Source organism: Blennius ocellaris (assembly GCF_963422515.1).
Source record: "Blennius ocellaris genome assembly, chromosome: 15".
NCBI classification, from domain to species: Eukaryota; Metazoa; Chordata; class Actinopteri; order Blenniiformes; family Blenniidae; genus Blennius; species Blennius ocellaris.
In genome coordinates, this window is record NC_137664.1 from 23,535,382 (window position 1) to 23,550,779 (window position 15,398).

Consider the following 15,398-nt stretch of genomic DNA (forward strand, 5'->3'; position numbering starts at 1 on the left):
AGGCTAGAACACATCATGATCATAACATCCTGTTACAGAGGCTAGAACACATCATGATCATAACATCCTGTTACAGAGGCTAGAACACATCATGATCATTACATCCTGTTACAGAGGCTAGAACACATCATGATCATAACATCCTGTTACAGAAGCTAGAACACATCATGATCATAACATCCTGTTACAGAAGCTAGAACACATCATGATCATAACATCCTATTACAGAGGCTAGAACATCATCGGGCTTAAAGGTACGTCACTAAACTGGTTCAGATCATATTTATCAGACAGGTTCCACTTCATTCATGTTCACGATAACTCCTCAGTCCAGACTGAGATTAAACATGGAGTTCCACAGGGTTCTGTCTTAAGTCCTATACTTTTTACTTTATACATGCTTCTTGTGGGGAAGATCATTAAAAACACTCCATTAACCTCCATTGTTATGCAGATGACACACAAATCTATTTATCTATGAAACCTGATGATAATAACCAACTTTCTAAACTAGAAGCTTGTCTTAAAGATGTAAATGATTGGATGAGTCATAATTTCCTGCTCCTGAACTCAGATAAATCTACAATTATGATATTTGGGCAAAAATATCTGAGAGACAAATGATCTAAAGATAAAATCACATTGGACGGTATTACTTTGACCTCCAGTACCACTGTGAGGAACCTGGCAGTTGTTTTTGACCAGGATTTATCCTTCAACTCACATGTTAAACAAATCTGCCACGTTTATTTTTTTAAATCACAAACTTTGTGTGGGAAGTGGCGTAAACATCTTTCAGGAACCGTTCTGTGCGTAAGTAACCTTTATAAATGAGGTCCCTGGGCTCCAGCTCTCCTGGTCTCTGAACTCGAGGGACCATCAGGCCCAATTAAACTTGGGGGACCATCAGGTCTCCAGGTCGTGGTGGAGGAGGAGACATGGAGGGAGTCTGACATTGCTGCTCCACAACTTCTGGCAACCTGCAGCAACAGCAATAATCTGGTAACCCTGTCGCTTTCTGCTTCACCTGGTAACCCTGTCGCTTCCTGTTTCACCTGGTAACCCTGTTACTTCCTGTTTCACTTGGTAACCCTGTTACTTCCTGTTTCATCTGGTAACCCTGTTACTTCCTGTTTCATCTGGTAACCCTGTTGCTTCCTGTTTCACCTGGTAACCATGTTACTCCCTGTTTCACTTGGTAACCCTGTCACTTCCTGTTTCACCTGGTAACCCTGTCGCTTTCTGTTTCACCTGGTAGTCATGTTACTTCCTGTTTCACTTGGTAACCCTGTCACTTCCTGTTTCATCTGGTAACCCTGTCCCTTCCTGTTTCACCTGGTAACTCTGTCGCTTCCTGTTTCATCTGGTAACACTGTCGCTTCCTGTTTTACCTGGTTACCCTGTTACTTCCTGTTTTACCTGGTAACCCTGTTACTTCCTGTTTCATCTGGTAACCCTGTCGCTTCCTGTTTCACCTGGTAGCCATGTTACTTCCTGTTTCATCTGGTAACCCTGTCGCTTCCTGTTTCATCTGGTAGCCATGTTACTTCCTGTTTCATCTGGTAACCCTGTCGCTTCCTGTTTCATCTGGTAACCATTTTACATCCTGTTTCACCTGGTAACCCTGTCACTTCCTGTTTCACCTGGTAACCCTGTTACTTCCTGTTTCATCTGGTAACCATTTTACATCCTGTTTCACCTGGTAACCCTGTCACTTCCTGTTTCACCTGGTAACCCTGTTACTTCCTGTTTCATCTGGTAACCATGTTACTTCCTGTTTCACCTGGTAACCCTGTCGCTTCCTATTTCATCTAGTAACCATGATACTTCCTATGTTCCTAGGTCTATGTTGTGGTCTATGTTGTGGTCTATGTGGTGTCTGTGTTGACCTGATCCTGGTCTGGGTCCACAGTCTGGGTCAGAGACAGTTGCTGTGCCTGGCCCGGGCCCTGCTGAGGAAGTCTAGGATCCTGGTCCTGGATGAAGCCACAGCAGCTGTGGACCTGAACCTCGACCAGCTGATCCAGTCCACCATCCGGACTCAGTTCAAAGATTGTACTGTCCTGACCATCGCCCACCGGCTCAACACCATCATGGACTACACCAGGTACCAGACCCTGAGCTGACCCTAACCCAGGTCCTGACCCCGAACTGACCCAGGCCTTGAGCATAAACTGACCCAGAGCCAGAACAAACCTTGACCTAGACCCACACCCAGATCAAACCTTGACCCAGACCCTGACCCAGACCCTGACCCAGACCCTGACCCTGACCCTGACCCTGACCCTGACCCTGACCCAGACCCAGACCCAGCCCCAGACCCAGACCCAGACCCTGAGCCAGACACCATTATAACATGCTTGAGACATGACAGTGTGCTGCAATGCAAGGCGCTGCTGTAGATTCTGGGTAAAGTAGGGTTGGTGTTTGTTATTTAGTTTGTTTTGGCAATCAACCTGACACTGACCATTAACTTGACCGTCCACCTGACCCTCAACCTGACCCTCAATCTGACCCTGACCCCGACTGTCAACCTGACCCTGACCATCAACTTGACCATACACCTGACCCTGATCCTGACCATCAACTTGACCCTGACCCTGACCCTGACCATCAACTTGACCCTGACCCTGATCCTGACCATCAACTTGACCCTGACCCTGACCCTGACCATCAACTTGACCCTGACAGTCAACCTGACCCTGATCCTAAATCGGAATCTGATCCTGTACCTGAACCTGAGATGGTGGTGATGGAGCGAGGCTTGGTGATGGAGGTGGACTCACTGTTTGTTTGTTTGTTTGTTTGTTTGTTTGTTTGTTTTCAGGGTGGTGGTGATGGAGCGAGGCTCAGTGGTGGAGATGGACTCACCCACTCAGCTGCTCTGCCTGCAGGGACTTTTCTACCAGATGTGTGTGGAGGCGGGCGTAGTGTGATGATGGGTGGAGTAAAGGAGGATGAGGGCGTAGTGTGATGATGGGTGGAGTAAAGGAGGATGAGGGCGTAGTGTGATGATGGGTGGAGTAAAGGAGGAGGGTGGTGTAGTGTGATGAGAGAAGTAAAGGTGGAGCAGTCTGATGTTGCAGCTTGATGAATAAATGAGAACAACCAGATGAACTTTGTCTGTCGGCTGCTTCAATCCAACTGGTTCATGATGACTTGTGTTCATGTTGACATGTTTTCATTCTTCATGTTAACATGTTGACAAGTTTTTCTGATTGCAGTCTTCATGTCGAGATGTTTATATGTTTACATGTTTACAAAGTGTGGGTCAAACTTCTCTGAGGCCTGTAGTACGACGCTGGATTTCCTCTTATCAAGGTAACTTCAAGGATTAATCCTGGGTTTTCTGTACTACGACACTCGCTCACTTCTCACCAGGATAAATCACCATGGTAACTGATGCTGAATGTCTAACCTGCTACAGACCAGGTTATGTTCTTGATAAGCAGTCAGAGCTCCGCCTCCTGACCAATCAGATCTCTTGTCCATTCTTAACTGATGGTGATTGGTGGGCGGGTTCAGCTCTGAGCTGCAGCCGAGAGGAGAAATTAATTTAGAGAGCTTTTTGACATAATAAAATAAATCCTGGTCACTGAGGCTTTGAAGGATGTTTTTATTCTTGACTTGTCCCAAGTCTGTTTTTCTCCACGAGGGTTGATCTGGAATAATGAGCTTAATGATCTCACCTGACACAACTGCACACACATGAATTTATGGAAGCAGAACTCCTCCTGTCGTCACGTCAAGTCACCTTTGTTTATATCACTCTTTAAAACAGCTGTGGCTGAAGCCAAAGTGCTTCACAAAAAAGACAAAACTAAAAGAGTAAAAACAGAAAAATACAGTAAAAACAGACTATAAGATTGACAACAATAAAAGCAGGCACAGAGTCTCCAACATGGTTAAAAGCCCAGGAATATAAATGGGTGTTAGTTAAGATTAGTTTTAAACGTGGGCAGTGAGGGGGACTGTGTGAGGGGCAGTGCAGCTCACTGCACAGCAGAAAAGGCCCTAAACCCCTCTGAGCTCACGTTTGGACCTTGGTACCTCCAGGAGCAGCTGATCAGCTGAGCGGAGGCACCGAGCAGGGATGGAGGGGTGGAGCAGCTCAGAGAGGAAGGGCGGGGCCAGACCAGTCAGAGATTTAAAAACAAATAAAGGAATCTTAAAAATGACTTCTAATGTGCACAGGGAAGCTAGAATGGGTGTTATGTGCTCCCTCTTGCCTGCTCCAGTTGGAAGGCGGCGTTCTGGACGGGAGGGAGGGAGGGAGGGAGGGCTGGCGGACTCCACCATAAAGTGCATTGCAATAATCCAGCCGGGATGTAATAAAAGCATTAATTACTGTTTCCAAGTGCTGCTGTGCCAGAATGGTCTTCACCTTTGCAAGCCTTCTGAGGTGGAAGAAGCTGGACTTTACCACGGCCCTAATATGAGAGTCCAGTTTAAAATCAATTTAAAATCCACCACGGTGATGAATTAATATTCCAACACAAAACGCTCATAAGAGAAACTCAGCCTCCAAACAACTGGAAGGAGAATCTAAACTAAAAGAAGAGTAGAGAGGAAGTTCATCCTGACACCTTTCTGCTGGAATAAAGTGAAACGGAGTGATCACAGTGCCGTCCCTTTACAATGCTGATTAATTAATATAATCTCACTAAGTCACACATTAACAAGTCAGGAATGTTCAGGCTTTGGCTGCAGCAGCAGAGTTGCTTTTAGCTGCTGGATGTGTTTGAACTCTTCATGTTATCAGAGAATAACTGCTCCTTCAGTCTGTAAACTGCTCTGCAGGGTTTCTCACTGTCTGATTGGTCACACACTACAAGCTCCGCCCCTTTCATGTGAACGTGCACACGTAGGTCTGGGTTGAACTAGAGAGTTGATAACCTGCTTGGTAGTCACGGTGATCAGGATCACGTCTGGGTTTGTTAACCCAGGAAGCAGATCCTGGACATGTTGATGACGGTTCATACAGGCCTCTGGAGGATCTGGAGGTGCCCCGTTGCTCGGAGACCGTTCTTAGTTGTAAATTGATCGCTAATCAGAAACCTGATCAGCCTCACTTTCCAGCAGCTGATCAGATTCCAGCTCAGATTCCAACTCTGTCATTTTGCCGTTCATACCTTCACTTGTTACTCTGTTCGTCTGGCAATGCAGCAACATGTTGTCTCTTCATCTTCTGCTGTTTGTTTTTGTGGACCAGCTCGTTTTCGTGTGACTTTATGATCAGTCTGTGAGCTCACACACCATTAATTATTGATCGAGTCCTCCTCTGTTCAGCTCAAGCAACGCGAGCAACCAGGAGCAACCACAGAGAGCAACCAAGAGCAACCACAGAGAACAGAGGAGCAACCACAGCGAGCAACCAGGAGCAACAACAGAGAGCAACCAGAAGCAACCACAGAGAACAGAGGAGCAACCACAGCGAGCAACCAGGAGCAACAACAGAGAGCAACCAGGAGCAACCACAGAGAGCAACCAGGAGCAACAACAGAGCAACCAGGACCAACAACAGAGGACAGAGGAGCAACCACAGAGAACAACCAGGAGCAACCACAGAGAGCAACCAGGAGCAACAACAGAGAGCAACCAGAAGCAACCACAGAGAACAGAGGAGCAACCACAGAGAGCAACCAGGAGCAACAACAAAGCGCAACCAGGAGCAACAACAGAGAACAGAAGAGCAACCACAGAGAACAGCGGAGCAACCCCAGAGAGCAACCAGGAGCAACCACAGAGAACAGAGGAGCAACGACAGAGAACAACCAGGAGCACCCACAGAGAGCAACCAGCAGCAACCACAGAGAATAGAGGAGCAACCGCAGAGAGCAACCAGGAGCAACAACAGAGGACAGAGGAGCAACCACAGAGAGCAACCAGGAGCAACCACAGTGAACAGAGGAGCAACCACAGAGAGCAACCAGGAGCAACAACAGAGAGCAACCAGAAGCAACCACAGAGAACAGCGGAGCAACCACAGAGAACAGAGGAGCAACCGCAGAGAACAGAGGAGCAACAACAGAGAACAGAGGAGCAACCGCAGAGAGCAACCAGGAGCAACAACAGAGAGCAACCAGGAGCAACCACAGAGAACAGAGGAGCAACCGCAGAGAACAGAGGAGAAACTGCAGAGCGCAACCAGGAGCAACAACAGAGGACAGAGGAGCAACCACAGAGAGCAACCAGGAGCAACCACAGAGAACAGAGGAGCAACCACAGAGAACAGAGGAGCAACCACAGAGAGCAACCAGGAGCAACCACAGAGCAACCTCAGAGGACAGAGGAGCAACCAGAGAAGAGACGAGCAACAACAGAGAGCAGAAGCAAATAAGAAAGAATAAAGGGTGGGAAATAAGAGTGGAGAGAGAGAGAGAGAGAGAGAGAGAGAGAGAGAGAGAGAGAGAGAGAAAGAGAGAGAGTGATAGTGAGAGAGAGAGAGAGAGAGATAGTGAGAGAGAGAGAGAGAGAGAGAGAGCGAGAGAGAGAGAGAGAGCTCAGCAACAGGAAGATGAAGACCAACACAGGGGGAATGACATCCAGGTGAGTGAACTGACTCACCATCTAACTCTGCAACCCAGTCGGTCATAAAGTACTGACTCATGATAAAGCACTGACTAATGATAAAGCACTGACTCATGATAAAGTACTGACTCATGATAAAGCACTGACTTTGTGATAAAGCACTGACTCGTGATAAAGTGCTGACTGTGTTAAAAGACTGACTCGTGACAAAGTACTGGCTCTGTCATAAAGGACTGACTGTGATAAAGGACTGACTGTGATAAAGGACTGACTTGGTGAAAAAGGACTGACTGTGATAAAGAACTGACTTGGTGATAAAGGACTGACTGTGATAAAGGACTGACTTGGTGATAAAGTACTGGCTCTGTCATAAAGGACTGACTGTGATAAAGGACTGACTGTGATAAAGGACTGACTTGGTGATAAAGGAATGACTGTGATAAAGGACAGACTGTGATAAAGGACAGACTGTGATAAAGTATTGACTGTAATAAAGGACTGACTGTAATAAAGGACTGACTGTGATAAAGGACTGACTGTGATAAAGGAATGACTGTGATAAAGGAATGACTGTGATAAAGGACTGACTGTGATAAAGGAATGACTGTAATAAAGTACTGACTGTGATAAAGGACTGACTGTAATAAAGTACTGACTGTGATAAAGGAATGACTGTAATACATTACTGACTGTGATAAAGGAATGACTGTAATAAAGTACTGACTGTGATAAAGGACTGACTGTGATAAAGGACTGACTTGGTGATTAAGGACTGACTTGTTGATAAAGTACTGGCTCTGTCATAAAGGACTGACTGTGATAAAGGACTGACTGTGATAAAGGAATGACTGTGATAAAGGACTGACTTGGTGATAAAGGACTGGCTCTGTCATAAAGGACTGACTGTGATAAAGGACTGACTGTGATAAAGGACTGACTGTGATAAAGGAATGACTGTGATAAAGTACTGACTTGGCGATAAAGGACTGACTGTGATAAGGACTGACTTGGTGATAAAGTACTGGCTCTGTCATAAAGTACTGACTGTGATAAAGGAATGACTGTGATAAAGGACTGACTGTGATAAAGGAATGACTGTGATAAAGGACTGACTGTGATAAAGGAATGACTGTAATAAAGTACTGACTGTGATAAAGGACTGGCTGTGATAAAGTACTGACTGTGATAAAGGACTGACTGTGATAAAGGACTGACTCGGTGCTGTTCTGCAGTTGACTGTGGTGGTGGGGCCTCAGGGTAAGAGAGGCAGACTTGGGATCAGAAATTGAGCTCAATCAACTCCCAGAGCATGACCCTTGACCTCCACCAGCTTCCAGAGCATGACCCTTGACCTTCATCATCTCCTTGAGCGTGACCCTTAACCTTCACCATCTCCTTGAGCACAACCCTTAACCTTCATCATCTCCTTGAGCACGACCCTTGACCTCCAGCATCTCCTTGAGCGTGACCCTTGACCTTCATCATCTCCTTGAGCACGACCCTTGACCTCCATCAGCTCCCTGGAACAGTAATGTGTCAGTACTTCAGCACCCTGCAACCAGAAGAGGAAGAAGAATGAATGAAGTATGATTAGCTTAGTTGAGTTGGATTGACTCCACGGTTGACATGGTGACCTTTCAAGACAGGTGAAAACCAGACGTGAGCAGGTGTAGAGTTTGACAGCCTCTGATTGGCCGGTTGAGTTAGAGTTAGAGGTAGGGTGAGGGTGAGAGCCAGATTATGATGGTTTAACATGAATTGATGTTTTCAGAATGTCCGACCATCAAACTAAAGAAGAAGAAGAGGAAGAGGAGGACTGTCAGCCGCTCCCCCCTCCCCCCATCCCTGTTTCCATGGAAACCATGACAACACTCCGGAGGCAGGACCTGGTATGCATTGTGTGCTTTGGCAGCTATGACCTCACAGCACGGTTACCACGGCGACTGCACTGCGGTCACGCCTTCTGTCAGGCGTGCCTGAAGAGGCTGGACACTGTCATCAATGAACAGGTGAGTGACGTCATCATTTATATGGACATCTGGACATCTACTCTTCACCACCATTCAATTCATCATCCGACACTCAAGATCCATCATCCATTCATAACCCAAATCTCATCTCCACTCGTGCGTTGTGGTTGGCTGTGGTCACCGTCTCCAGCTAGGGATGGTCCAGCATGGTGTACAGTATATCAGGGGTAGGGAACCCTGGTCCTCCAGTGCCGCAGTCCTGCACGTTCTCCACGTCTCCCTCCCTGAATGTACTGATGGTTCATCACCACGTTCTCCATGTCTCCTCCCTGAATGTCCTGATGGTTCATCACCACGTTCTCCATGTCTCCTCCCTGAATGTCCTGATGGTTCATCACCACGTTCTCCATGTCTCCTCCCTGAATGTCCTGATGGTTCATCACCACGTTCTCCACGTCTCCTCCCTGAATGTCCTGATGGTTCATCACCACGTTCTCCATGTCTCCTCCCTGAATGTCCTGATGGTTCATCACCACGTTCTCCATGTCTCCTCCCTGAATGTCCTGATGGTTCATCACCACGTTCTCCATGTCTCCTCCCTGAATGTCCTGATGGTTCATCACCACGTTCTCCATGTCTCCTCCCTGAATGTCCTGATGGTTCATCACCACGTTATCCATGTCTCCTCCCTGAATGTCCTGATGGTTCATCACCACGTTCTCCACGTCTCCTCCCTGAATGTCCTGATGGTTCATCACCACGTTCTCCACGTCTCCTCCCTGAATGTCCTGATGGTTCATCACCACGTTCTCCATGTCTCCTCCCTGAATGTCCTGATGGTTCATCACCACGTTCTCCATGTCTCCTCCCTGAATGTCCTGATGGTTCATCACCACGTTCTCCACGTCTCCTCCCTGAATGTCCTGATGGTTCATCACCACGTTCTCCATGTCTCCTCCCTGAATGTCCTGATGGTTCATCACCACGTTCTCCACGTCTCCTCCCTGAATGTCCTGATGGTTCATCACCACGTTCTCCACGTCTCCTCCCTGAATGTCCTGATGGTTCATCACCACGTTCTCCACGTCTCCTCCCTGAATGTCCTGATGGTTCATCACCACGTTCTCCATGTCTCCTCCCTGAATGTCCTGATGGTTCATCACCACGTTCTCCATGTCTCCTCCCTGAATGTCCTGATGGTTCATCACCACGTTCTCCATGTCTCCTCCCTGAATGTCCTGATGGTTCATCACCACGTTCTCCATGTCTCCTCCCTGAATGTCCTGATGGTTCATCACCACGTTCTCCATGTCTCCTCCCTGAATGTCCTGATGGTTCATCACCACGTTCTCCATGTCTCCTCCCTGAATGTCCTGATGGTTCATCACCACGTTCTCCATGTCTCCCTCCCCTGAATGTCCTGATGGTTCATCACCACGTTCTCCACGTCTCCCTCCCCTGAATGTCCTGATGGTTCATCACCACGTTCAGCACAAAGCCAAATAACGAGCTGCTCATTGCAATCAGCTGTGTTGAAGCAGGGAGACATGGAGAACATGCAGGGCTGCTCTCGAGGACCAGGGTTCCCTACCCCTGGTGTATATTAAAGATGGAGGATTGTCAGTGACTTCAGCATGTACCTGGACAACACATCCAGACAGATTGAACCTGCTCAGTCTCTGTTCAACCTGCTGATGACTCTTTCAGTCTGAGTGTAATATTAACACATCCACCCAACCTCAATTTAACATCATCCTTTCACAACCCACACATTCAGGGAGAACGTACAGACTGATGCTGACCTTCTCCTACTCTCCAGGTGTGGATCCCGTGTCCTCAGTGTCGGCAGAACACGCCCCGGCCTCGAGGAGGAGCTGCAGGTCTGGACCTGGACCTGGCCTCCTTCCTGGGAGTGAAGGCCCAGCAAACGTGCACGTCCTCCTGCTCCTCTTCCTCCTGGAGCTCCAGTCGCAGGGAGGGGGCACCAGCTGAAGAGGCGTCCCAGGACGGGAAGCTGTGGCTGGGAAAGGAGGCTCCAGATGATGCTTGGTCTCACAGAGGTCTTGCCGAGCCGCGGTTCCATCACTATGGCAACTGTTGCCCGTCTCCCTCCTATTGGCTGTGCTGTTTGTTGTGCTGCCCTGGGCAGGGCTAACGGCTAACGTTATGGTTTCAACTATTTCATTTCAGGATGAGTTGGATTCATCTGATAAAACCACAGCTGTGGTATTTTGAAAAAAATCAATAATAATTTAAGTTGCAAGCAGCCTTGATGGGACCTTGCACTCTGGCCTCTGGCCCGTCGGGGTCGACTCAATCATGGCCTCTGGCTGCTTTAAATTTTAATAAAATGTGCATTTTGAAGGTAAACAAAAAATGAATTTAATTTTGAAAAATGTGTGAGGGGGATTATTTTGAAAGCCAATTAAATTCTCATCAAGCTAATTCCTGAATATCATTTTTTGAGGTTTTTTTTTCGTGAAATTTTTAATAAATAAGGACTTTTATTTTGAAGGAGTTTTCGACTTATATTTTGAATGCCAGCTCAACACTACCCAAGCTACCAACATATCGACCGGGAATGGTTTTATAAATGATTATTCCTTGAGAGGAAAATGTTTCATCTTTCAGTCTGTGTGGGTTTGGTTAAAGACGTAACTTTAGACACTAGGAGGCACAGTTTGATGCAAACGCACCATTTTGCTCAATCTGACACAATGATAGATGTTGCTTTAAATCGGGGATGAAAAAAGACGACAACATTGTTCTCTCTTATCAAAGAGGTCATGTTTTATGTGAGATTTTATGTCGTCACATGCATTACATCGTCTTGTTCCGCAGATTGAAGATGCTTCCTTTAGCACCTCCTTTAGCCTAGAAAACACTGATGCTTCCTTTAGAGCCTCCTTTAGCCTAGGAAACACTGATGCTTCCTTTAGCCTAGAAAACACTGATGCTTCCTTTAGAGCCTCCTTTAGCCTAGGAAACACTGATGCTTCCTTTAGAGCCTCCTTTAGCCTAGGAAACACTGATGCTTCCTTTAGAGCCTCCTTTAGCCTAGGAAACACTGATGCTTCCTTTAAAGCCTCCTTTAGCCTAGGAAACACTGATGCCTCCTTTAGCCTAGGAAACACTGATGCTTCCTTTAGAGCCTCCTTTAGCTTAGGAAACACTGATGCTTCCTTTAGAGCCTCCTTTAGCCTAGGAAACACTGATGCTTCCTTTAAAGCCTCCTTTAGCCTAGGACACACTGATGCCTCCTTTAGCCTAGGAAACACTGATGCTTCCTTTAGAGCCTCCTTTAGCTTAGGAAACACTGATGCTTCCTTTAGAGCCTCCTTTAGCCTAGGAAACACTGATGCTTCCTTTAGCCTAGGAAACACTGATGCCTCCTTTAGCCTAGGAAACACTGATGCTTCCTCTAGAGCCTCCTTTAGCTTAGGAAACACTGATGCTTCCTTTAGAGCCTCCTTTAGCCTAGGAAACACTTATGCTTCCTTTAGAGCCTCCTTTAGCCTAGGAAACACTGATGCTTCCTTTAGCCTAGAAAACACTGATGCTTCCTTTAGAGCCTCCTTTAGCCTAGGAAACACTGATGCTTCCTTTAGCCTAGGAAACACTGATGCCTCCTTTAGCCTAGGAAACACTGATGCTTCCTTTAGAGCCTCCTTTAGCTTAGGAAACACTGATGCTTCCTTTAGAGCCTCCTTTAGCCTAGGAAACACTGATGCTTCCTTTAGCCTAGGAAACACTGATGCCTCCTTTAGCCTAGGAAACACTGATGCTTCCTCTAGAGCCTCCTTTAGCTTAGGAAACACTGATGCTTCCTTTAGAGCCTCCTTTAGCCTAGGAAACACTGATGCTTCCTTTAGAGCCTCCTTTAGCCTAGGAAACACTGATGCTTCCTTTAGCCTAGAAAACACTGATGCTTCCTTTAGAGCCTCCTTTAGCCTAGGAAACACTGATGCTTCCTTTAGCCTAGGAAACACTGATGCCTCCTTTAGCCTAGGAAACACTGATGCTTCCTTTAGAGCCTCCTTTAGCTTAGGAAACACTGATGCTTCCTTTAGAGCCTCCTTTAGCCTAGGAAACACTGATGCTTCCTTTAGCCTAGAAAACACTGATGCTTCCTTTAGAGCCTCCTTTAGCCTAGGAAACACTGATGCTTCCTTTAGCCTAGATAACACTGATGCTTCCTTTAGAGCCTCCTTTAGCCTAGGAAACACTGATGCTTCCTTTAGCCTAGGAAACACTGATGCCTCCTTTAGCCTAGGAAACACTGATGCTTCCTTTAGAGCCTCCTTTAGCTTAGGAAACACTGATGCTTCCTTTAGAGCCACCTTTAGCCTAGGAAACACTGATGCTTCCTTTAGCCTAGGAAACACTGATGCTTCCTTTAGAGCCACCTTTAGCCAAGGAAACACTGATGCTTCCTTTAGAACCTGCTTTAACTTAGGAAACACTGATGCTTCCTTTAGAGCCTCCTTTAGCCTAGGAAACACTGATGCTTCCTTTAGAGCCTCCTTTAGCCTAGGAAACACTGATGCTTCTTTTAGAGCCTCCTTTAGCTTAGGAAACACTGATGCTTCCTTTAGAGCCTCCTTTAGATGAGGAAACACTGATGCTTCCTTTAGAGCCTCCTTTAGCCTAGGAAACACTGATGCTTCCTTTAGAGCCTCCTTTAGCCTAGGAAACACTGATGCGGTGGAGCCCAGGTTAAACTCCCCCAGCACCTCCCCTCTCCGTTAGGCCACGCCTCTCTCAGCGGTGGCACTGCTGGAAACTTAGCTGTGATTGTGGAAGGAGCTTTTACTGTAAAGAGGTCTGCAGAAACTGGATTCAAGCTTTGTTACCTGTCCAGGTGTGATGTTTGCAGCCTGCCTTCACCACTGGGAACTGGGAGGTGAAGGATAAAGTTAGACATTCATGTCTGTAGAGGGCGCTGTTCAAGCTCACTGTGAATTGATGGTCAATCAGAGCAGAACTCCACACACCAGAGGCCTGTAGTACGACGCTGGATTTCCTCTTATCAAGGTAACTTCAAGGATTAATCCTGGGTTTTCTGTACTACGACACTCGCTCACTTCTCACCAGGATAAATCACCATGGTAACTGATGCTGAATGTCTAACCTGCTACAGACCAGGTTATGTTCTTGATAAGCAGTCAGAGCTCCGCCTCCTGACCAATCAGATCTCTTGTCCATTCTTAACTGATGGTGATTGGTGGGCGGGTTCAGCTCTGAGCTGCAGCCGAGAGGAGAAATTAATTTAGAGATCTTTTTGACATCATAAAATAAATCCTGGTCACTGAGGCTTTGAAGGATGTTTTTATTCTTGACTTGTTCCAAGTCTGTTTTTCTCCACGAGGGTTGATCTGGAATAATGAGGTTAATGATCTCACCTGACACAACTGCACACACATGAATTCAGGGCCGCCCCTGGCCAAGTGGGGGCCCTAAGCAGGATTTTATTTTGGGGGCCCCCTTCCAATAACATAATAATAATAATAATTATTATTATTACTATTATTATTTTATTGACGTTTGGAAGCCATCTCTCTCTCTCTCTCTCTCTCTCTCTCTCTCTCTCTCTCTCTCTCTCTCTCTCTCCTCTCTCTCTCTCTCTCTCTCTCTCTCTCTCTCTCTCTCCCTGTAAACAACTGCCTGCCGGCCCATCTGACCGCTGATTGGTCAGATGGTGATGCTTCGCGCTTTCGTCTCTTTTTTTTTTTTCTCTCTCTCTCTCTCTGCCTCAGGCTGACTTGGTGGTGGTGTTCTACGCGCCTCTCGGCAAAATGCAGCACATCCTTTGCGCATTTGCAGAGAATGATGATACTTTATTGATCCCGAGGGAAATTCAATTCACTTGCGCAAAATGGGCCCCCCCCCATGGATCGCGGGGCCCTACGCACAGCGTGTGTTCTGCGTGTAGGGAGAGGCGGGCCTGCATGAATTTATGGAAGGAGAACTCCTCCTGTCGTCACGGTGATTAATTAATATCCTAACATGAGCAACGCAGGCTCAAAACAACTGGAAGGAGAATGTAAACTAAAAGAAGAGTAGAGAGGAAGTTCATCCTGACACCTTTCTGCTGGAATAAAGTGAAACTGAATGATCACAGTGCCGTCCCTTTATATCACTGATTAATTAATATAATCTAACTAAGTCAGCATCAACCAATCGGCATCAACCAGTCAGCATTAACCAGCCAGCACTAACCAGTCAGCATTAACCAGTCAGCATTAACCAGTGAAGTCAGGAATGTTCAGGCTTTGGCTGCAGCAGCAGAGTTGCTTTTAGCTGCTGGATGTGTTTGAACTCTTCATGTTATCAGAGAATAACTGCTCCTTCAGTCTGTAAACTGCTCTGCAGGGTTTCTCACTGTCTGATTGGTCAGAGGCTACAAACTTTCATTGGCACTGTGCCAAGTACCTTCATGTTTCAAAAGCTCCACCCTCATCTCTGCATCACCTTGACACAATCCAGGGACCTATGCCAGGATCCTGTTTATGGACTTCAGCTCTGCGTTTAACACCGTCATCCCAGACATTGTACACTGCAAACTCACCCAGCACACAATGCCGCTCTCCACCCGTCAGTGGATCACCAACTCCCTGACTGACAGGAGGCAGCATGCGAGGCTGGGGAGCATCACACATCCAGCACCTGGACAAACAGCACTGGTGTCCTCCAGGGGTGTTTCCACTCCCCACTGCTCTTCTCCCTCTCCACCAATGACTGCACGGCAAAGGACCCTTGTGTGAAACTTGTGAAGTTCACAGACAACACCACCGTCGTTGGTCTCATCCAGGACGGTAGGGGGAACAGCTGGCTCTATTGTGCAGCCACAAGCATCTGGAGCTGAACCTGCTCAAGACTGTGGAGATGACGGTGGAC

General features: G+C 47.0%; 2 protein-coding genes across 2 annotated transcripts in view; both read left to right on the top strand.

The window, feature by feature from the left end:
- Window positions 1–2,936, top strand: part of LOC308140492 (multidrug resistance-associated protein 1-like) — a gene marked incomplete at both ends in the record, with an annotated part of 44,273 nt that extends 41,337 nt beyond the window's left edge. Inside the window, 2 exons of the mRNA XM_080510307.1 lie at window positions 1,913–2,107; window positions 2,828–2,936. Of these exons, the coding sequence (XP_080366433.1) occupies window positions 1,913–2,107; window positions 2,828–2,936 (304 nt within the window). The remainder of the gene's footprint in view (window positions 1–1,912; window positions 2,108–2,827) is intronic.
- A 5,367-nt stretch (window positions 2,937–8,303) lies between these two features.
- Window positions 8,304–10,656, top strand: rnf224 (ring finger protein 224; the record flags this gene model as incomplete). The annotated part of the gene is made up of 2 exons (XM_080510505.1): window positions 8,304–8,540; window positions 10,321–10,656. The coding sequence occupies 2 exons, from the start codon at window positions 8,304–8,306 to the stop codon at window positions 10,654–10,656; spliced, it is 573 nt and encodes a 190-aa protein (XP_080366631.1).
- Window positions 10,657–15,398: the final 4,742 nt, after the last annotated feature.